The 22,905-nt window shown below is 46.3% G+C and overlaps 1 protein-coding gene across 1 annotated transcript in view; it reads left to right on the top strand.

Annotated features, from left to right (window-relative positions):
- Nucleotides 1-22,905, top strand: part of LOC143926815 (vomeronasal type-2 receptor 116-like) — a 67,901-nt gene that overhangs the window by 39,530 nt on the left and 5,466 nt on the right. Inside the window, exons 2-3 of the mRNA XM_077450857.1 lie at nt 7,105-7,326; nt 10,966-11,089. Coding sequence (XP_077306983.1) covers nt 7,105-7,326; nt 10,966-11,089 — 346 coding nt within the window. The remainder of the gene's footprint in view (nt 1-7,104; nt 7,327-10,965; nt 11,090-22,905) is intronic.

The raw sequence follows: 22,905 nt of genomic DNA, 5'->3' as shown, positions 1-22,905 counted from the left end.
GTAAGCCCTCAAAGTGACTCTTGGTGGGCGCTGGAGCGCCCTGCTGTGAACTATTTTATCAAGAATTGTAATTACATGCCATTGTTGAACAGTGGTAGAAAAATTGGGCCTTTGGTGGTTTTGGTGCTGGTGCCATAACACTGTAAGTCCTCACAGTTACTTTGGTGGGCACTGGAACGGGCCCTGCTGTAAAATATTATATCAAGAATTGTAATTACATGCCCCTGTTGAACAGGGACAAAGAAATTGGGCCTTAGGCACTGGGGCCACAACACTGCAACACCTCACAGAAACTCTAGTTGGAGAGCAGGAATGGGCCCTGCTGCAAAGTATTGGATCAAAAATTGTAATTACACGCCCCTGTTAAACAGGGGCTGAAAAATTGGAACCAAAAATGTTCTTCCAAGTTATCAGCATGATCATTAAGGAGGAACAGGATATTCACTCAGCATAACAGGATAGTCACTCAGCTTCAGCATAGGCGGTCTTGAAGGGATCTGACATGTAAAAAAAAAATATTCTGTTACATCAGCATCAGGTGCTTGTTAGCTGGTGGTGATCCAAGACTGATTCATTTTTATAAAGGTCAGACGATCAACCGATGTGATGGACAGGCACACCCTGTGATCGGTTACAAAGCCTCCAGCAGCACTGAATGTGCTTTCTGAAAGAACGCTGGATGCAGGACAGGCCAGTAGCTCAATTGCATACTGTGCAAGCTCTGGCCAGTGATCCATCCTCAAGACCCAGTAAGCCAGAGGATTTTCGGTGGGAAAGGTGTCCAAGTCTGACCTTGCCCCTAGGTATTCCTGCACCATGTAAATCAGACGCTGGCGATGGTTGCTGGAACTGATCATACCTTGGGGCTGCGGACTAAACAATTGTCTGAAAGCCTCGGTCGATGGCCACCTTCTCCACCGCTTCTTCTGACCGATGCCTCAGCAACACGTTGTCCAGGACCAGGAGTTTGTAACCTCCCAGTCTCTGGGAACGCATTGCACAGACCTTTCTGCAAGGCCTCCCGGAGATGTCTCATCCTCTGCCCCCTCTGCGATGGCAAGGTATTCCTGCACCATGTAAATCAGACGCTGGCGATGGTTGCTGGAACTGATCATACCTTGGGGCTGCGGACTAAAAAAATTTCTGAACACATTGGTCAGATGGACAACTTCTCCACCTCTCCTTTTGTGACTGACTGAAGCCTCAGCAACACGTTGTCCAGGACCAGGAATTTGTAGCCTCCCAGTCTCTGGGAACGCATTGCACAGACCTTTCTGCAAGGCCTCTCAAAGATGTTTCATTCTCTGCTCCCTCTGCAACGGCAAGTTAAGGTCTGCAACCTTACCTTTGTAACGTCAAGGAGGGTTGCCAGCCAGTAATGATCCCTCTCCTTGATCCGACTATACAAGGATCCTTCCGCAGGCTTTTCAGGAGCAGTGAGGTCATGCAGCGTAGGTTAGCTGAGGCATTCAGTCCCTAGTCCTCTGGGTCACTAAGGATGACATGATCCACAGCCACCTCCTCCCAGCCACATACAAGTCCACAGGTTTCTTGGGACTGTAAATCATCCCTAAAAGACTGCTGCTGATGCTGAGTGCCAGGCTCCACCTCCATGCTGACACAATCCTCCTCCTCGTCCTCTTCCTGTGTGATTGGTGGGCCGGCAGGAACACTGTCTGGATAAAGGGGGCCTTGAGAGGTATGGAAGTCCTCCTCTTCCTGCCTCTGTTCTACCTCAAGTGCCCTGTCCATTATTCCACACAGCGTGTGCTCCAACAGGTAGATAAGAGGGAAAGTGTCACTGGTGCATGCACTGTCACTGCTCACCATCCACGTGGCCTCTTAAATGGTGATAGGACAGTGCATGCATCCCTGATCATAGCCCATTGGCGTGGGAAAAAAAACGAGCTCCCCTGACCCTGTCCTGGTGCCGTGGTCGCACAGGTACTCATTGATGGCCCTCTGCTGCATGTGCAGCCACTGCAGCATGGCCAACGTTGAGTTCCACTTGGTGGGCATGTCACAAATTAGCCGGTTCTTGGGCAAGTTCAATTCCTTTTGTAGGTCAGCCAGCCAAGCACTGGCATTATATGACTGGTGGAAATGCACACAGACTTTCCTGGTCTGCCTCAGGACATCCTGTAAGCCTGGGTACCTGCCTAAGAATCCCTGCACCACCAGATTAAGGACGTGAGCCACACAGGGTACATGGGTCAGTTGTCCCTGTCGGAGGGCGGAGAGGAGGTTGGTGCCATTGTCGCAAACCACCATTCCTGGCTTAAGCTGGCGTGGTGTCAACCACCTCTCCGCCTGCCCCTGCAGAGCTGACAGAATATCTGCCCCAGTGTGGCTCCTGTCCCCCAAACACGCCAGCGCAAGCACGGCATGGCATATTTTTGCCTGCGTACTTGTGTAGCCCCTTGAACACCAACAGAGCACTGCTGGTTCCGAGGACAAAGCACAGGAAGAGGCCATGGAGGAAGAAGAAGAGGAGGGGGTGGAGACAAGAGGTGTGTCACAATCACCAGTAGTAGCATTTTGGAGGCGTGGTTTTGGAACAACCTCCAACACTACTGCACCTTATCCTGCATCCTTCCCAGCTGCCAGAAGAGTCACCCAATGTGCTGTGAAAGACAGGTAATGTCCCTGTCCATGCCTGCTGGACCATGAGTCAGCGGTAATATGAACCTTACCGCTGAACGCCCTGTCCAGCAAGGCCAAGACATTCACTTCCACATGCCGGTAGAGAGCCGGAATCATCTTGTGTGAAAAAGTGGAGTTTGGGAACCTGCCACTGAGGAACCACACATTCCCAAAAACTCACGGAAGGGGGCAGAGTCTACCAACCCAAAAGGCAGCAGTTGAAATGCTAGCAATTTATCCAAGCAAGCATTCAACCACTGGGCATGTGGATTGCTGGGAGTGAACTTCTTTAGACGGTGCAGCAGCTGGGGTGGGGAAATTTGCCTGGTACAATTGGACGTCGGTGTACTGCTAGCAGATTGCCCGAAAGTACACACCTAATTCTACAAATTCATTCCTCTCAGTGCAGGTTTCAGAGAGAACTGAAGGTCTAGTGGGGTTGGAGATACCAGCTGATGAGGAGCAAGGAGAGGTCCACTTTGTTCTTTGGTGTTTGTCTTTTAGGTACGCTTGCCAACAAACTGCATGGCATATGTCTGGTCAAGCATGTGGTGCCGAAGTGACTGATGTTTTCGCCACGCGAGATACGCTTGAGACATATGTTGCAAATAGCAGCGGTGCGATCTGATGCACTCGTCTCAAAAAAGGCCCACAACAAAGAACTTTTGGAATAACGCGCAGCGCCCTGCACAGGTGGAACTCTGCGGTGTGATGCAGTCGGTGTGCTGCCCTTAAACTGGCCCCTGGAGGGCATCCTGCCTCATTGGAGATGTGCCTCCTCTCCTCCTCTCTCCTATCAGGCACTCCCTGTGGAGTCAGTGACCTCCTCATCCCCTCCTCATCACTGGAGTAAACCTGACAGTGTGCTGCAGCTGGGGGAACATAACTGCCAGATTGCTGTCCTTCTTGGGCATCCCCTCTCTCTGTATAGAAAACAATAGACTACCAACGCAAAAAGGAACCAACACATTATATCCTAGTTTGCTGCAATCAAATATGAATGTCACCTCGTGAGTAAACAAATTTAAAAAAATGTATATAATATGGATTGCACTATCACCACTCATAAAGTATATCACCTATGCCAACTCATTAAATATTGCTTTCACAATACCGTATACAAGGCTTTAATATATGCACGGCACTTTAAATTTGTATACGCTATTGGGAAAGCAATATTTAATGAGTTGGCATAGGTGATATACTTTGAGTGGTGATAGTTAGCGCAATCCATATTATATACACATCCCCTCTCTCTTGGCTCACGTTACTGCCAGACATAGTAATGACCTGCAGGGAGATGTAGCTGCACAAAGCTGGGGCGTATATACTGATTATACTGCAGCTAGCAGAATCGACTGCCTGCCTGTAGTATTATTACTATGAGAACACCAGCAATTGGGGTAGCTTTAAGTGTACACTGTGCAGATGACACAATACACTGACTGTAATTACTGCAGCTGCCTGCCTGTGGTATAGGATCAGAAGAACACCAGCAATCAGGGTAGTTTTAGATGCAAACTGTGCAGATGACACAGTACACTGACTGTAATTGCTACAGCTGCCTGCGGATAGGAACAGCAGATCACCAGCAATTGGGGTAGCTTTAGGGGCACACTGTCCAGGTGACACAATACACCGATTATAATTACTGGAGCTGCCTGCAGTATAGGATCAGAAATACACCAGCATTTGGGGTAGCTTTAGGTGTACACTGTGAAGGTGGCACAGTACACCAACTGTAATTGCAGCAGCTGCCTGCCTGTGGTATAGGATCAGTAGAACACCAGCAATTGGGGTAGCTTTTGCTGTACACTGTGCAGGTGGCACAATACACTGACTGTAATTGCTACATCTGCCTGTGGTATAGCACCAGCAGAACACCAGCAATTGGGGTAGCTTTAGGTGTACACTGTGCAGGTGGTAAAATACATTAACTGTAATTGCTACAGCTGCCTGTGGTATAGGACAAGCAGAACACCAGCAATTGGGGTAGCTTTAGGTGAACACTGTGCAGGTGGCACAATACACTGACTGTAATTGCTGCAGCAGCTGCCTGCAGTATAGGATCAGCAGAGCACCAGAAATTGGGGTAGCTTTAGGTGAACACTGTGCAGGTGGCACAATACACCGACTGTAATTGCTGCAGCAGCTGCCTGTGGTATATGACCAGTAGAACACCAGCAATTGGGGTAGCTTTAGGTGTACACTGTGCAGGTGGCATAATACATTAACTGTAATTGCTACAGCTGCCTGTGGTATAGGACAAGCAGAACACCAGCAATTGGGGTAGCTTTAAGTGAACACTGTGCACGTGGCACAATACACCGACTGTAATTGCTGCAGCAGCTGCCTGCGGTATAGGATCAGCAGAACACCAGCAATTGGGGTAGCTTTAGGTGAACACTGTGCAGGTGGCACAATACACCGACTGTAATTGCTGCAGCAGCTGCCTGTGGTATATGACCAGCAGAACACCAGCAATTGGGGTAGCTTTAGGTGTACACTGTGCAGGTGGCATAATACATTAACTGTAATTGCTACAGCTGCCTGTGGTATAGGACAAGCAGAACACCAACAATTGGGGTAGCTTTAGGTGTACACTGTGAAGGTGGCACAGTACACCAAATGTAATTGCTGCAGCTGCCTGCCTGTGGTATAGATTAGTATAACACCAGCAATTGGGGTAGCTTTAGCTGTACACTGTGCAGGTGGCACAATACACTGACTGTGATTGCTACAGCTGCCTGTGGCATAGCACCAGCAGAACACCAGCAATTGGGGTAGCTTTAGGTGTACACTGTGCAGGTGGCACAATACACTGACTGTAATTGATATAGCTGCCTGTGGTATAGGACCAGCAGAACACCAGCAATTGGGGTAGCTTTAGCTTTGGCTTTGGCCAATTACAGCTCACTGTACAGACAGCGCTGTGATTGGGCAAGAATGCAATATGACCCGCATGCTTGGCCAATCATCAGCCAGCAATGCACTGCAATGCCGAATGATAAATGATACAAATAAGTATGTGAAAAGTGTGGGGGGGGGGAGGGGGCATTTGTATGGGGCCCCCCTGAGTCAATACTTTGTAGAACCCCCTTTCACTGCAATTACAGCTGTAAGTCTTTTTGGGGATGTCTACCAGCTTTGCACATCTAGAGAGGGACATTTTTGCCCATTCTTCTTCTTTGTAAAATATCTCAAGCTCCATCAGATTGGATGGAGAGCATCTGTGAACAGCAATTTTCAAGTCTTGCCACAGATTCTCAATGTGATTTAGGTCTGGACTGTGACTGGGCCATTCTAACACATGAATATGATTTGATCTAAATCATTCCATTGTAGCTCTGGCTGGATGTTTAGGGTCGTTATTCTTGTGGAAGGTGAATCTCTGACCAAGCCTCAGGTTTTCTTCTAAGATTCCTCTGTATTTGGCTCCATCCATCTTCCCATCAACTCTGATCAGCTTTCCTGTCCCTGCTGAAGAAAAACACCCCCACCACATGATTGGCCACCACCACGTTTCACATGGGGATGGTGTGCTCAGGGTGATGTGCAGTGTTAGTTTTCCGCCACACATAGCGGTTTGCTTTTAGACCAAAAAGTTCAATTATGGCCTCATCTGATCAGAGCACCTTCTTCCACATAGTAAAAATTATATGAATTATAGGGGTGGGTGGCGATCAGTTCTGATCACTCACTGTGTTCATTCAGGAAAGGAAAGGGCTGATAAATATCCTCTAGTGTGCTGCAGGCACACAGGGGAAGGTTTCAGGATGAAGACCAGGGGAAGGGGCCAGTAAATATGCCATCAATTCAAAAGGGGGACCGAGCACCTGCTAAGCAGGAGGGCTGGCTGTACTGCCTTATTGCAAACACTGATCCTCTTCTCCACTCATCCTCTTCCCCTCCTCCCCCCATCTGGCTACACTGCGGGGGAGAAACTAGAGAATAAGTATCTGCAATAAGGCAGTATAGCTGGTCCTCTTGTTCATTAGGTGCCTTGGTCTCCCATTTAAACTGGTGGGGCATTCCTCCAACAGCTCTCACTGCTAATTGGACAGTCTACCCGACCTGGAATGCAAAGGGGGGGGGTGGATTGTCCAGAGTACTACCTGTGTACCTGTGTTTTTCAATAAAACAGCTCATGTTCAGCAACCAAACGAGTATTGCCTTATTTTGTGGTTGTTAGCAGTTGGAATATCTGATATCTATATTCAGACTGGGAGGAAGCGGTATATGATGAAAGTACTCAAGCGGAGTGTGGGACGTTTTGTTACATGTATTATCTATCGGATCACCCCGTCTGAGGAAGGCGGCATCCACCCAGTCCTGAGCTACCGATGTCCCTGTTCCCCCTCACATTAGAAAGCCCCTTAGTGCTGGAAGTGACTGTCTTTTTTGCTATCTTATATCTGTATATACCGTGTATAACTGTGTCTTTATGTCTTCCATGGAAAGCTGCACAAATATGTGAGACATTTTTATTACGAGAACCCATACGGTGATGATATCTACTTTAATGAGAGAAAAGAAGTCCCATCCGATCTTATTTTACACAACTGGCTTTTTGTTAATGCTTCATTTTATTGGTCTAGAACAATCTCCATTATAAAAGGCCCAGATTACGTCCCTGAAACATTTATCAATATGAGTGACCCCGTCTACTGGAAAAAAGGCAAAGTAAGGAATCTCTGGATTGTTTTCTCTTCATATTATTTGCTGATGTTCATATTTTGGATTCATAAGGAATTTCTAGTCTTATTTTAAGATATACTAGTCAATGGAACAGGTACATCCGAGTTACTACCTCCTGTGTAATGCCTGGTGAGCCTCAAGAACACGGCACACAGCCTGGGAAATCTCTGCAAACCTCCATGTACAATCCGTGCAAAAAATGGAGCAAGGCTGGTGCCATGGAAGTTGGCTAAAACATTGTTTTATTAATGTAGGTGAACAACAGTCAAAAATGCCAACGTGTTTCTGCTATGAGGCCTTAATCATGATTAAGGCATGATGGCTGAAATGTGTTGGCTTTTTAAACCTGCATGTTTTAGCCAACTTCCATGGCACCAGTCTTTCTCCATTTTTTACACCGATACTAGCCAATGTACCTGTTCATGAATGGGGTCATTTTTGGAGACAAATAAGTTTATGAACTCAGAAATAGTGGGGAACTGGCAAAGTATACTACATTCTAAAATGGTAACCCCGGGTATCATCCTATGTTAGAAAGCAGAAACATTTTTATTTATATAAGCGACTCTATTGATAACTATCGGGAACCCATAAATACATCCAACTGAACAAAAATCACAATTTTTATTGCAGTACACGATATAGAAAAGTGTGACACATTCATGAACACAATATACTGTATATCAAATAAAAGAGTTGTATATTGTTGGACATTATACATAATATACACTCACTGCCCACTTTATTAAGTACACCTGTTCCATTGCTTGGTAACACGAACTGACAATCACATGACAGCAACTCAATGCATTTAGGCATCTAAACTTGGTGAAGGCGACTTGCTGAAGTTCAAACCGAGCATCAGAATGGGGAAGAAAAGGGATTTAAGTGGCTTTCAACGTGGCATTGTTGGTGCCAGATGGGCTGGTCTGAATATTTCTGGTATTTTCACACACAACCATCTCTCGAGTTTACAGAGAATGGTGGGAAAAAGAGAAAATATCCAGTGAGCGGCCGTTGTGTGGAGGAAAATGCCTTATTGATGTCAGAGGTCAGAGGAGAATGGGCAGACTGGTTCCAGATGATAGAAAGGCAACAGTAACTCAAATGATCACTCGTTACATCCAAGGTATGCAGCATAACATCTCTGAATGCACAACACATCCAACCTTGAAGGAGATGGACTACAGCAGCAGAAGACCACACCGAGTGCCACTCCTGTCAGCTAAGAGCAGTAAAATTAGGCTACAGTTGGCACAGGCTCATCAAAATTGGAAAAACTTTGCCTGGTCTGGTGAGTCTGGATTTCAGCTGCGACATTCAGCTGATAGGGTCAGAATTTGGTGCATGGATCCATCCTGCCTTGTATCAATGGTTCCGGCTGGATATGTAATGGTGCGGGGGGGGGTATTTTTCTTGGTACACTTTGGCCCCATGGCATGGTTCAAATGCCACAGCCTACCTGAGTATTGTTGCTGACCATGTCCATCCCTTTATGACTACAGTGTCCCCATCTTCTGATGTACCAACGAAGTGGCTGAGATCAACAGGAAGTCTTTGTTGGTACAGAAACCTCCCCGGGAACAAGATAATTCCTATAAATGCTCTATGCTCACTACATTCTCAGTACAACACAAAGAAATGAAAAACATCATTCGTTGGCATTGGGACATACTAAAAAATGATCGTGTATTGAAAAATGTACTTCCGGAACTATCTCTAAAGTCATTTTCAGAGGAGTGCCCTCTCTGCAGGGAAAAGTTGCACCCAACATTATCAATCCCCCCACAAATATTTCTTTTCTTTCCACAACTTAAGCGGGATTCCACCCTAAAGTGGAACCTCTGCTGATCGGATCCCTCCCCTCCTCCGGTGTCACAATTGTCACCTTTCAGGGGGGAGGGGGATGGAGATACCTGTCAAAGACAGGTATTTACCCCCACTTCCGAGCATAGACTCCCGTGGGAGTCTACGCCATTTCCTGTCCTGCCGCGCTGTCTGCTGGGACACACACGGGTCCCAGTGACAGCGCGAACAATTCCTATTGCGCTGCGTGACTCGTGCATGCGCAGTAGGGAACTGGGAAGTGAAGCCGATTCGCTTCATTTCCTGATTCCCTCACCTAGAATGGTGACGGCAGCAGCCGAGAGCCGAGCGATCGATCGGCCTCTGCATTTCTGGACCCCGGGACAGGTGAGTGTCCATTTATTAAAAGTCAGCAGCTGTAGTATTTATAGCTGCTGGCTTTTAATATTTTTTTTTTGGTGGAATCCCTCTTTAGTTGGCTTTTTTCCCTGCAAGAGATGCACTGTGTGCCAATACAATTCTTGTGGTTGACGTAAAAAGTCTTGAATTTAAATCCAATGTCACAAATTGTGTATATCCCATTATGACATTTTGCACTTGTGCCACCACACATGTTGTTTACATGATTGATTGCCCTTGCGGGAAGCAATATGTGGGTCGCACAATTCAAGCTTTTTCTGTCAGAGTAAGTGAGGATTTCTTTAAAACAAAAAGTGGTGATGTTAAACATAATGTACCCCGACATTATAGAGAACATCACAGTCGGGACCCCACAGGCTCCCAATTTCTTGTCATTGACAAATACACTCCCCCTTGGAGGGGAGGAGCCATGACACGTGGGGTCTCACATTAATCCATCTGGAGGTCATACTCGGATTGTGAACCTGATATCCCCTGGGAATATTATACCACAACGTTTGATTGACCCACTAGGTGTACACCTACCTGAGTTCAATCCCCTCCGGGAAGCATTTTGGTGTTTCTGGTGGTGGATCTACTATCAAACAAATTATTAGTATATCCCATGTACATATGTGAAATTGAAGATTGTTATCACATCTTATGCATGCATATGAAGTTGAAGATCGTCATTGGTCTTCCCGGACATTGCACTTTGCTTTTTCTTTCACAGACATTTTGTGTGTGTTTTTTTTTTTTTTTTTTTCAAGGATTTTTTTGACTCCCCGTACACATTATTTAGTGTACATATATTGTATAATATATAGAAGTCTATGGCTAAGTGGAGCAAACCTACAGGATATAATAGAAGTCTTTGGATAAGCAGCAGGTACATTGCACTGCACCCGCAGTGTGGGTAAAGCGCAGCACATCACTGTGAAAGCAGCCTTATACTAATATGCTCGGTGTATTGCTTCACATTGACCTGAAGATCTCTTCCTTCTGCTGCTGGCACCACTCTGGAGACCTCTAGCTGGGATTAGAGGTGGAGTGCACTTGGTGTCACTCGGCATGGGATAGGAGCCGGCACTACAGAGGAGACATCGGATTATGCAGCTCTTAGTCCTTACTGCACCTCCAACTTTACAAGGAGTCCCTCTGTATTGCACTCTGTTTGATGCTCTGAAATGACGGGTCAGCAAACCCAAACCCCAATCTACCAGTCACTTGTCCGCAATCTACAGGTTGCTGACCCCCCCGCCTGATTGGATATCAAACCTGAAGGATTCAACTTGAACCCATGGTGAAGGCAAAGCCAAACCTCATTTGTAACACTTTTGAAAAGCCTCATGAAATATGATGGAATTTTAAAATATAATAATAATAATAATAATAATAATAATAATATCTGATTTTCAGGTGACAGTCTCTCGATGTTCGGATCCCTGTATTCCCGGCACCAGAAACAAGGTTGGATCTTCAATTCATAAATGTTGCTATGAGTGTGTCTCATGTCCAGAAGGAGAGATCTCCAACATTTCTGGTAAGGTTTGTATTTGTCTTTATGAAGTACTGTACATCTCTGTCATCCCCGTGTTTTATCCTTTTATAGACCGATTCCCGCACTCCTCTCCTACATGGAAAAATCATCAAATTACTCAAAACTCCCAAACATTTTATATGTTTTTTTTTTTTTTTTGTTTTTTAGCAGAGACCTTAGGGAATAAAATGGCAGTCATTGCAACTTTTTATGTCACCCGGTATTTGTGCAGCAATTTTTCAAACGTGTTTTTTTAAGTCTCATGAATTAAAAAAAAAAAAAAAACTGTAAAATTAGCCCATTTTTTTGTATTATGTGAAACATGATGTTACGAAGAGTAAATAGATACCTAAAATGTTACGCTTTGAAATTGCGCACTATCGTGAAATGGCGCCAAGCTTCAGTACTTAAAGTTAGGCAAAGTTTTACATTTCTTTTTACAGATTCCCCCTTTAGAGTTACAGAGGAGATCTGGTGCTAGAATTATTGCTCTCGCTCTAACGTTTGTGGTGATACCTCACATGTGTGGTTGAATGTCGTGTACATATGCGGGTGCCACTTACGTATGCGTTTGCTTCTGCGTGCGAGCCCGCCGCGATTGGGGGCCCTTTAAATTTTGGTTTTTTATTGTTTATTTTATTTTTATATTTAGATTTTTACACTTTCCCTTTATTTATTTTTTGATCACTTTTATTCCTATTAGAAGGAATGTAAACATTGTTTGTAATAGAAATAGGGCATGCCAGTAGGGTTGCCACCTCTCCAGGATAAATTACTTTATTCAGACAGAATACTTGCCAGTGAGGTGTCCCCGGTGTCACCCAAGTGTCTTCCCCTCATCTCTGTCCCCATTCCAGTGACCACACACTCTTCTCTATTTACTTCTGCTGGTTTCTGCCCCCCTCACTGACATTCAGAGTTTACACCTCAAGGCTTTAAGTGCCCAAAAACAGCAGGTACCCCCCTCAGGACAGACCACCAGCAGCTAAAGGACCCCTCTTCTCCCTGTCTGTGTGTCTCCTTAATGACAGGACCGTCCAGCTTCACAGGAGCCCAGTAGAAGGAACAGCGGGTTCAGCCGATCGCTCACTGCTTGTAACACATGGGAGCTCCTCACAGCCTACAGAACGGGACAGCAGGAGACACTTATGGAGTCCACCACTGTCTCCTCGCTGTACACCCCACTGTCCACCTGACTACTACCCCCTGTCCATCCCGCTGCCCACCCCCAGTTCACCCCACTGCCCCCCTCAAGTCTACCCTGGTGCCCCTCTGTGCACCCCAATGCCCTCCTGTCCATCCCGTTGCCTCCCTGTCCACCCATCTGCCCCTTGTCCATTCTGATGGCCCCTGTCCCTTCCACTGCCTCCCTGTCCACCCTTCTGCCCCCCTTGTCCATTCTGCTGTCCTTCTGTCCATCCTGCTGCCTCCCTATCCACCCCTCTGCCCCCTTGTCCATCCTGCTTCCTCCCTGTCCACCCCTCTGCCCATTTGTCCATTCTAATGCCCCCATCCACTCCTCTGCCCTCTTGTCTATTCTGCTGTCCACCCCTCTGCCTCCTTGTCCACTTTGCTGCCCCTTGTCCATCCCACTGCCGCCATGTACACCCCTCTGCCCCTTGTCCATTCTGCTGCCTCCCTGTCCCTTTCGCTGCCTCCCTGTCCACCCCTCTGCCATCTTGTCCATTCTACAGCCCCCTGTCCCTCCCACTGCCTATCTGTCCACCCCTCTGCCCCTTATCCACTCTGCTGCCCTCCTGTCCATCCTGCTGCCTCCCTTTCTACCCCTTTGCCCTCTTGTACCTTTTGCTGCCCCCTTGTCCATCCTGCTACCTCCCGGTCCAACCCTCTGCCCCCTTATCCATTCTGCTGCCCCCTGTCTCTTCTGCTGCCTCCCTGTCCACCCCTCTGCCTCCTTGTCCATTCTACAGCCCCCTGTCCCTCCCGCTGCATATCTGTCCACCCCTCTGCCCCTTGTGCATTCTGCTGCCCCCTTGTCCATCCTGCAACCTCCCAGTCCACCCTTCTGCCCCTTGTCCATTCTGCTGCCCCCCCTGTTTCTTCCACTGCCTCCCTGTCCACCCCTCTACCCCCTTGTCTATTCTGCTGCTCCCTGTCCATCCTTCTACCTCCCTGTCCACCCCTTAGCACCTTTTCCATTCTGATGCCTCCTGTCCCTCCCACTGCCCCTTTGTCCATTCGGCTGCCCTCCATTCATTCTGCTGCCCCCTGTCTATTCTTCTATTCTGCTGCTCCGTGTCTACCCCCCCCCCCCCCCCCCCCCCGTCCATCCTGCTGCCACTTTAAACAACCTAAAAGTGTCCAAGGTATTTTTACAATGTATACTAGAAAAATAAAAAATAAAACGTTGCCGTGTGCCAGTAAAGTGTTTGGGTATGGCTTGAAGAAAAGGTGGCAACCCTACATGAAAGGTCCTCTTTATGGAGAGATCTGGGGTCTATCTCTCCTCTAGGCTGGAAAGACTGTGATCAAAAAAATAAAAGCAATTTCAGCCTTTCCACTTGAGCACACGGCAGTGTTTACAACTGCTGGGGCCGGACATGACATCATAACGCCACGTCCAGCCTGCGAAGGTCATAGAGACTGCTGGGAACTAAATAAAATGGTTAGCTTACAGTCCTGTTTACACCTTGCTTTTGCTTGGTGCTTCGATGAGGCTTTGTGGGGCTGTGATGAGGCTTCGGTGGGGCTTCAGTGGGGCTTCAGTAGGGCTTCAAGTGAGACTTCTATGGAGGCTTTGAAGAGGCTTTAAATCACCACTGCACCAGCAAAAGCAGGTTTAAACAGGACTGTAAGATAACCATTTTATTTAGTGACAGGAGCTTTGACTGGCATTCAGAGAGCTTTAACAGCCTGTCCGAAGCCTTGTTGAAGCTGAAGCAAGTGTAAATGAGCCCTTAAGGTCATTGTAACTACCTACAGTACACCAATGATGTATTCATTATAACAAGGAATATGTAGGGAAATGCTGTTACGTGTATTAGAGCGGGGGATGGAAAACATGAAAGTGGATGTAAACTCGATTCATGAAATTTGAGCTGGGCACATACATCTGCAGTGTTTTCTTATCTCTCTTCAAAGCACTAAGTCCCGTAGCTTTCTCCTGCTCCGTTCTTCTGTGATCAGCATGATAACTTCTGACAAGTTCTGAGACACATGTTTGTGTCAGGGTGGGTGCTATAACTAGATTAGCGGAGAGTTGTTCTACTCACAGCACAGCTCTGAAAGTCTCTGCCTATCTGGAGGGGGGGGGGTGCCGTTCCTCCAATCAGCTGTTCTCCCAGTGTAATCCAAGACTTCTCTCACAGTGAAAAATCGAACACGATCTGAAATTTTTAAAGAATAGCTAAAGCTGAAGACAGCAGATATACAAGTAAAACTTATGTAGGGAGATTTGTTTCATCTCTGTGTATCATCTGAGGCTGTTCACTTCACTGGGTATATCCACTGTAAAGGAAAATTAAATAAAAATGAAAAAGTAAAAATAAAAAAATAAATGTGAAAAATAAAAGTAAAAATAAAATAAAAATGAAAAAGAACATAGAAAATAAAAATAAAAGCGAAAAAGAAATGAATAAAAATGAAATAAAAATGAGAATAACAAAAAATAATAACAAAAAAATAACATAGAATAAAACCATCTGGTGGGCATACAGTATCTCACAAAAGTGAGTACACCCCTCACATTTTTGTAAATATTTTATTCTTTCTTTTCATGTGACAACACTGAAGAAATTAGGCTTTGCTACAATGTATAGTAGTGAGTGTACAGCTTGTATAACAGTGTAAATTTCTGTCCCCCTCAAAATAACTCAACACACAGCCATTAATGTCTAAACCGCTGGCAACAAAAGTGAGTACACCCCTAAGTGAAAATGTCCAAATTGGGTCCAGTTAGCCATTTCCCTCCCGGTGTCATGTGGCTCATTAGTGTTACAAGGTCTCAGGTGTGAATGGGGAGCAGGTGTGTTAAATTTGGTGTTATCGCTCTCACTCTCTCATACTAGTCACTGAAAGTTCAACATGGCAGCTCATGGCAAAGGACTCTCTGAGGATCTGAAAAAAAGAATTGTTGCTCTACATAAAGATGGCCTAGGCTATAAGAAGATTGCCAGGACCCTGAAACTGAGCTGCAGCACGGTGACCAAGACCATAAAGTGGTTTAACGGGACAGGTTCCACTCAGAACAGGCCTCGCCATGGTTGACCAAAGAAGTTAAGGTCACGTGCTCAGCGTCATATCCAGAGGTTGTCTTTGGGAAATAGACGTATGAGTGCTGCCAGCATTGCTGCAGAGGTTGAAGGGGTGGGGATGTCAGCCTGCCAGTGCTCAGACCATACGCCCCACACTGCATCAAATTGGTCTGCATGGCTGTCTTCCCAGAAGGAAGCCTCTTCTAAAGATGATGCACAAGAAAGCCCGAAAACAGTTTGCTGAAGACAAGCAGACTAAAGACATGGATTACTGGAACCATGTCCTGTGGTCTGATGAGACCAAGATAAACGTATTTGGTGTCAGATGGTGACAAGCGTGTGTGGGGGCAACCAGGTGAGGAGGACAAAGACAAGTGTGTCTTGTCTACAGTCAGGCATGGTGGTGGGAGTGTCATGGTCTGGGGCTGCATGAGTGCTGCCGGCACTGGGGGGCTACAGATCATTGAGGGTACCATGAATGCCAACATGTACTGTGACATACTGAAGCAGAGCATGATCCCCTCCCTTCAGAGACTGGACCGCAGGGCAGTATTCCAACATGATAACCACCCCAAACACACCTCCAAGACCACCACTGCCTTGCAGTGAGGGTAAAGGTGATGGACTGGCCAAGCATGTCTCCAGACCTAAACCCTATTGAGCATCTGTTGGGCATCCTCAAACGGAAGGTGGAGGAGCGCAAGGTCTCCAACATCCACCAGCTCTGTGATGTCATCATGGAGGAGGGGAAGAGGACTCCAGTGGTGACCTGTGAAGCTCTGGTGACCTCCATGCCCAAGAGGGTTAAGGCAGTGCTGGAAAATAATGGTGGCCACACAAAATATTGACACTTTGGGCCCAATTTGGACATTTTCACTTAGGGGTGTACTGACTTTTGTTGCCAGCGGTTTAGACATTAATGGCTGGGTGTTGAGTTATTTTGAGGGGACAGCAAATTTACACTGTTATACAAGCTGTACACTCACTACTTTACATTGTAGACAAGTGTCATTTCCTCAGTGTTGTCACATGAAAAGAGAGAAGAAAAGATTTACAAAAATGTGAGGGGTGTACTTACTTTTGTGAGATACTGTACATCTATTCCAAAGCCTTGCTGACCCACCTCAGCATAAGCCCAGTGGGTCCACCCCTGCAGGTGAGTGCGCCCTCTGGTGGGAGTCTAAACGCTGGGTCTTGCAGTGATTTGCACGGGGCACTTTATAGCTAAGGCTCGGATCACATATGAGCCGCATGCAGCTGACAGCGGGGGGTCCGGTACGTCCCGGTTCACTATTTCAGGTCAGGGAGCCACGGAATGATCCGACCCCAAGGGGAGGGGTAATGAGGGGCGGGCATGACCTGGTGCCCAGGAGCCAATGGAAGGAAAGGAGTCTGAAGGAACTGAGAGAAGCGAGGGGGGGTGGAGCCATATAAAAAGGGGGCGGAGCTTAGACGGGGCCAGTGCACGAGGAGAGATCACAGGAGGAGGCAGCTTTCCCACCCTCCCTCCCTAATGTGGGGTTATTTGAGCATTCAGGTTATTGGTAGCTGGCTGGTTGTTGTTTTTCTTTCTTTCTTTCAGGAACGGAGGATTTGTCGTCACAGCAGTGAAAACGGCCCTATTGGGGGCTGCAGCGTTATCTTTCTGGTGGTCTTTTACGGTGGCGGTAAAATGGAGGTGATCTAAAAGGGGTGGGGGGCTCATCAGTAATAGGGGGCCCCTCCGGGGTATTCCCGAACGTTGGACGGAATACTGGGTGTTTTGCACTGCAGGAATTGGTTGTCTCCGGGCGGTCACAGCTGGAGGCCTGGTTTACGTTAATGGTACCGCAGTGAGGTTGGTTTTGGTTATAAAAGTGGGTCACCGTCAGAGATCACCAGACTGGACTTGGGTTTAAATGTTGTTTATGGTTTATATATATATTTATATATTTATATATTTATATACAGATCTTTGGAGTGAGTTAAAAATTTCGGTGTGTTAATAAAAGGCTGTTGTGGCCAGTTTACTCCAAAGAAAAGGTGTGGTCTCATTATTATTAAAAGGTTGTTAAGGGGCAGAGGTGTCATGGGGTTTTAATAACAGGAAAGGGGACATTGGGGCTACGCAGGTCATGATTTCAAGCTGAATTTCATCCTGATTTTGGATTTGAAACGGACCAGAAGACACACAGAATCGCTCCGGACCCGCTGTGGAGATCTGTGAACCGGCTCCATAGAGAGCGCCAGTCAAAATCTCCTGCACATCCAATTCTCAATGGTGTGAACCTCAATGTTGGAGGAACCTCACATGCACCTCACACTGATGAACTTTTATGCACTTTTTTCACTGACAACATGCTTTATTTTTAAAGTCATGGACTGCACATATATCATTTTTTTTTCTTTTTTGATTTCACATTGATGATTTGCCTTTTCTTTGACTCCACATTGATAAATTATTTGGACAGATTTTAAGATACTGATGAGTTTTTGTTATTGTATATATATAGTATATGAATTTATACACAGGTTTATTGATGTAATAATAATAGTAAATCACTTTAGCACTTTATTCCACATATCTAAGTAGAAAGTGTGGCAGTTTACTACTTCAATTTACCCCCCCGGGGTGTATTACAATTAGTGCTGCAGCATCCTAGCAGTGGGTAACCAGGAAATCTGATATTATCCACACACACAAACGTTTTTTTATTTTATTTACCATTTTAGTTAGTCTTTCAACACTGTGTGTGAGTCACATTGCAAAAAAAAAAATAAGTACAGAAAGATACCTGTTGATCCTGCCAGTAAGGCACTCGGCTGGTAATCTCTGTTGTGAGCTGACAACACACTGGGGTTTGTGGACTGAAATCACAAGAAATGGTATCAGCCCTGCCCAGTTGTATTTTGCTACTGCTACTAACTCTAATACAACTGCCATTAAAAAAAAAACTACACAGTCCCTCTGTTTTGGATCCAGACAAGTGTCCGAACGAGTATCTTGTAAATATGGTGAAGGACTGTAATGGGGCATAGGGCTACTCATAGTCCTCATCTTCTGGATCCTGGTGTATCATCAGTGGGGTCGCTTGGTCGACTGTTTTGCCTAGGAATTTCTTTACACACGGGATAACACAACATACTATAATAGCTAGAAAGATCAGAATAACTAGTATTACAGTACCCATCCGAGCCAAGGTCTTCTGCCAACCACTCAACCACCCAAACCACTGGTCCCATGGCTGATCTATACCCAAATTCTTCTTCAGAACTACTGCTAGGCTTTCCAACTTTTTTATGACAAGGATGACCTTACCATTTGTACCGGTGTTGTGAGGGAAGTATGTACAGCATGTCCCTGTACCTTCTATCATTTTACAAACACCCCCCTTCTCCGCTAAAATCACATCCAAGGCCACCCTATTCTGAAATGTCACGTAAGATGTATGGGTCAGCAATCCCCTGTACGACATCTCTGGTGTAATTTACAAACCGCTGCTGGATGTAATATATGTCATTTATCCAGTCTACATTTTTGTTGACAGTGATTATGGGAATCAGAGACTCAAAACCTGCCTTAACTTGGTCTAATTCTTTAAACTCAACCGGGACCCCCCTTGGGACCCCTATGGCATCTATATATACATGTGGGTTAAAACTTCCCTCAGGAGCACTGCTCTTTTTCCTACGGTTGGGTGACGGTTCATATGGGAGGATGTGGAGGGGCATAATGACCTTTGCCAGGGCACTCCATTCCAGATCCCTCCTAGCCTTGTCCTAACTTTAAGATCCCCACAGATCCAATACACATCACCAAGGGACTGGAACTGGTTTTGTACCTGACTTCCCGAAACATTACTTTAGGTAGAGCAGTAACCTTCTGTGAAATTACCCAGGAATCTCCCCTTTCCTTGATAATTTGAGTGACAGGTATAGTTTCCTGGGTAAATGATGATGCCTTTGCTTGGCCTTGGGGTTTTGGTAACTATGGGGTACTTCTTTTTCCACTCTTCACAGGATGGGTGGTTTGTTGTTGCATTAGTGAACAAGCTAAGGAGGCACTCCTCGCTTTCTTTGGATATCGACAGTGGAACAGTACCCTGGTGTGGGTTAGCACTACCAAAAACATAGCAGTTGGTCTTATTATGTCTGTGTCATGGTTATGCAATAGAGTTTGTCTGCTTACCTGTCTCCATGTGTTCATCTCTAGAGACCAGCCGACCCTCACCTGACTGCTTTTGTAATCCATCCTCTGGCATGGCTCCACCCTAGCTCCTATCAGAGAACTCTATATTAACCTGTGCACTACAGGTCAACCCTGCTGATCAACCTTTGTGTGTTAGTTTGCTGTTACCTGCCATGTGCGCTGCTGTTGTTCCGTCATCGACTTTGGCGTGTCCTTGACTATCCCTGTTTGCCTGGGATCCTGACCTTTTGGCGTATCCCTGACTATTCCTGTCTGCTTATGGCCCCGACCTTGGCTTTGTCCCTCACTACCCCTATCCTCCTGTTGCCTACTGTGGGTGTGAGCTGGGGGACCCTGGGGGTCGCAACCTGGAGCCAGTTGCAGCCAAGTCCATCCTCACCACTAGAGGCTCTGGTGAACACCTGCTGGCTCTTAGACTCCGCGCCCCAGGGAATCTTACGCTTTAACCCCGGTGGGATCCATCTTGGTGTTCTGGGGGCCCTGCCTTCCTATCACCTTGACCCCACCGTCCGCAGCAGTCAGCCGTAGGGTCCACAACCTTGCGGTGCACTCCTAATCCCTACGGTGTGCATCTGTCACCTGGCCTCAAGGTGACCTAACAGTCTGTTTGTGCTGTACTTCATCCATTCTAAAACAGCAAATTCTCCTGCGCTCTGGTTTCTTGGTCTTTGAAATGTGATATATACAGTTTGAAATGGTGTAGTCACTAAGTCTTGCAGCCCTCTTTTAGAACATTGGGTGTTCAAATACTAAAAAGAGAAAATACAAAAGAGGGGAAAGCGCACTGACCTAGTGCATTACCATAAAACAGCTTTATTTAAAATTAAATCAAATAGCAAAATGGCTACTCACAAACCAGTATTGATCAAAGGCAAAATCAATACAAATAGATCCGTCGCACCAAACGTTTGGCGAATCCAGACCGGATGTCCGAGGAATTTGGTGAATACCTCTACGGAAATAGCCATTTGGCTATTTGATTTAATTTTAAATAAAGCTGTTTTATGGTAATGCACTAGGTCAGTGCGCCTTCCCCTCTTTTGTATTTTCTCTTCATCCATTCTAGCCACAGATTGGTGTCAGAAAAGCCAGCCTCTGCACCTATGGTGTCCTCAAAGGTGGCATTTGCCACCACTACCATATCACCTAGGGTGAGGATGGAGGGTCTGAGAGGGTTAGCGATTGGCTGGGTCGATTGCCTGTCTGTTGAATTATACATATCCTTTAGTTGGAACTCTCCCAGCAGCCCTCCTATACCCCCTAACATCCATGTTCCTAACACATATATACCGATGTCACTGGGGCTAGGGTTCTCTAGAGTTAGGGTAAGGGGTATGTTGTAGCCTGTTCTCCCAGTGGATATGCATGTACCCGGTTTTAACAGAGTCATCCTTTTTAACAAGGATTTCCCATTCTTATCTGTTCTATTCAGTGCATTCGGTGGTTTGTACCCCCAGTCTGCTCCTGTATTCCACCACCCACTAGTCACAATTCTGTCCCCAGTAACTATTTGTGACACATATATAGGTGGATGCATACAGAGATCTGCATCCATGGGTGTTATACCAGTTACATTGCCAAGAAACATCTAAGGGACAGGAGGCTAAATTGCAGTAATCAAAGGCGAAAATGGCCACATGTGTGTTGGATGAGTTGTACCAAAATTGTGTGATGCCCTCTTTTTTATGATGGACACTTGTGGAGCTCCCACCAACTCCACCAGAAAAAAGGATATGTAGCACTGTCATCATGGTGTAGGCTGGGACTTGTCTTCAGGGGTTGGAACCTTCTTGCAGTGAGAAGCGTGGATTCAGGAGTTCTTTTCTGCGACCTTAACGGAGGTGGCAGTAGTTATCAGAATCTAGAATGGTCCGTCGAATCTTGGTTCCAGTGAGTGCTTTCTTATAAACTTTTTTATTAGCACCCAGTCTCCGGGCAGCAGCTTGTGGGTTCCTGTGTCGGAGTCTGGGTCTGGAATAGAAGAAAACACTTGTGCATGGATATGGGTTAATTCACGAGACAATGTGGTCACTTAATTAGTCAATACATCAGACTGTAGTTGTAACTGTTGTGGGAAATAACACCCAATCCCGGGGCCTGATCCGAACAAGATCTCGTATGGAGATAGAGCGTGTTCCCCCTTGGGGTGTATCTGACACTGAACAGGGCAAAAGGTAAACTCTCTGGCCAGCTCATGTCTGTTTCCTTGGACATTTTTAGCATTCTAGATTTAATGGTACCGTTTAATCTTTCTATCTTACCGCTTCTCTGGGGGTGATAGGGCGTGTGGAATGCTAAAGTGACTCCTAGGGCAGAGACTAGATATCTTTCATGACTGAGGCTGTGAAAGTCGGACCTTGGTCTCTCTCTATTACCTCTGGGACCCCATACCTGCATACTAATTCGGTCAGCAATTTCTTGGCTGTTGTCTTGGCTGTCATGTTGGTGACCGGGTATGCTTCTGGCCACCCCGAGAACATGTCTACGATCACCAAAGCATATTCAAATCTTCCGCTCTTTGGAACTGGATGTGGTCAATCTGGACCTCTGGAATGGATACAAAGGTTTCGTGAGATTTTTCCACAGGACCTTCTCCATCCGTCTGGGGTTGCATTTCATGCAGATGGTATAAGACTTGCAATAATTATTGGTGAGGGCGGCTATGCCCGGTGCCATGTAATATTTACTGATAAGTGAGTTCATGAGATTTTTAGACAGATGTGCTGCTCCATGGGCCCACTGGACTACTGCTGGATATAGATTACGGGGGAGAGACTTTTTTTATTAATTTCAAACAGTCCACCTTTCTGTGCTGCTCCTTTCTTTATCCAGGTTTCCCGTTCTTCTTGACTGGCAGCGTCTTGCTGCTCCTTCATGTGAGTTTTATCGATGGGGAGGCTTTGACTTCTAGTTTCCATTGTGAGTATGGGATTCTCCACTATTTCTACCACTTCCTGTTGTTTGCTGCTGGCTGCTTGTTTGGTTGCCAAGTCTGCCAGGTCATTCCCTTTAGCCTCATCAGTTGTCAGTTTACCATGTGCCTTAACCTTTAGAATGGCCACTTGGGTGGGTAGGAGGAGGGCATCCATGAAATCTTTGATTGCAGTACTGTGTTTTACTGGTGTGCCAGCTGAAGTGAGGAAGCCTCTAGCCTTCCAGATAACTCCAAAATCATGGGCCACCCCGAATGCATACCTTAAATCTGTGTGGATGTTGGCTGTCTTTCATTTGGCTAGCTTACATGCTGTGGTGAGGGCTTGAAGTTCTGCTTCTTGGCCCGACATAGAGGAGGGTAGTGTTTCAGCTTGCAAAACCTTGTCTGTTGTCGTTACTGCATACCCGGTGTGGTATCTTCCGCCCTCATCAGCATACCATGAGCCATCCACGAAGATGATCATATCCAGACTGGGCAATGG

Source organism: Lithobates pipiens, unplaced genomic scaffold (assembly GCF_037356315.1).
Source record: "Lithobates pipiens isolate NorthernLeopardFrog02 unplaced genomic scaffold, aLitPip1_a1.2 Scaffold_23, whole genome shotgun sequence".
Lineage (NCBI taxonomy): Eukaryota > Metazoa > Chordata > Amphibia > Anura > Ranidae > Lithobates > Lithobates pipiens.
The sequence above is the reverse complement of the archived record's forward strand: the minus strand, read 5'-3'. Positions and strand labels throughout refer to the sequence as shown.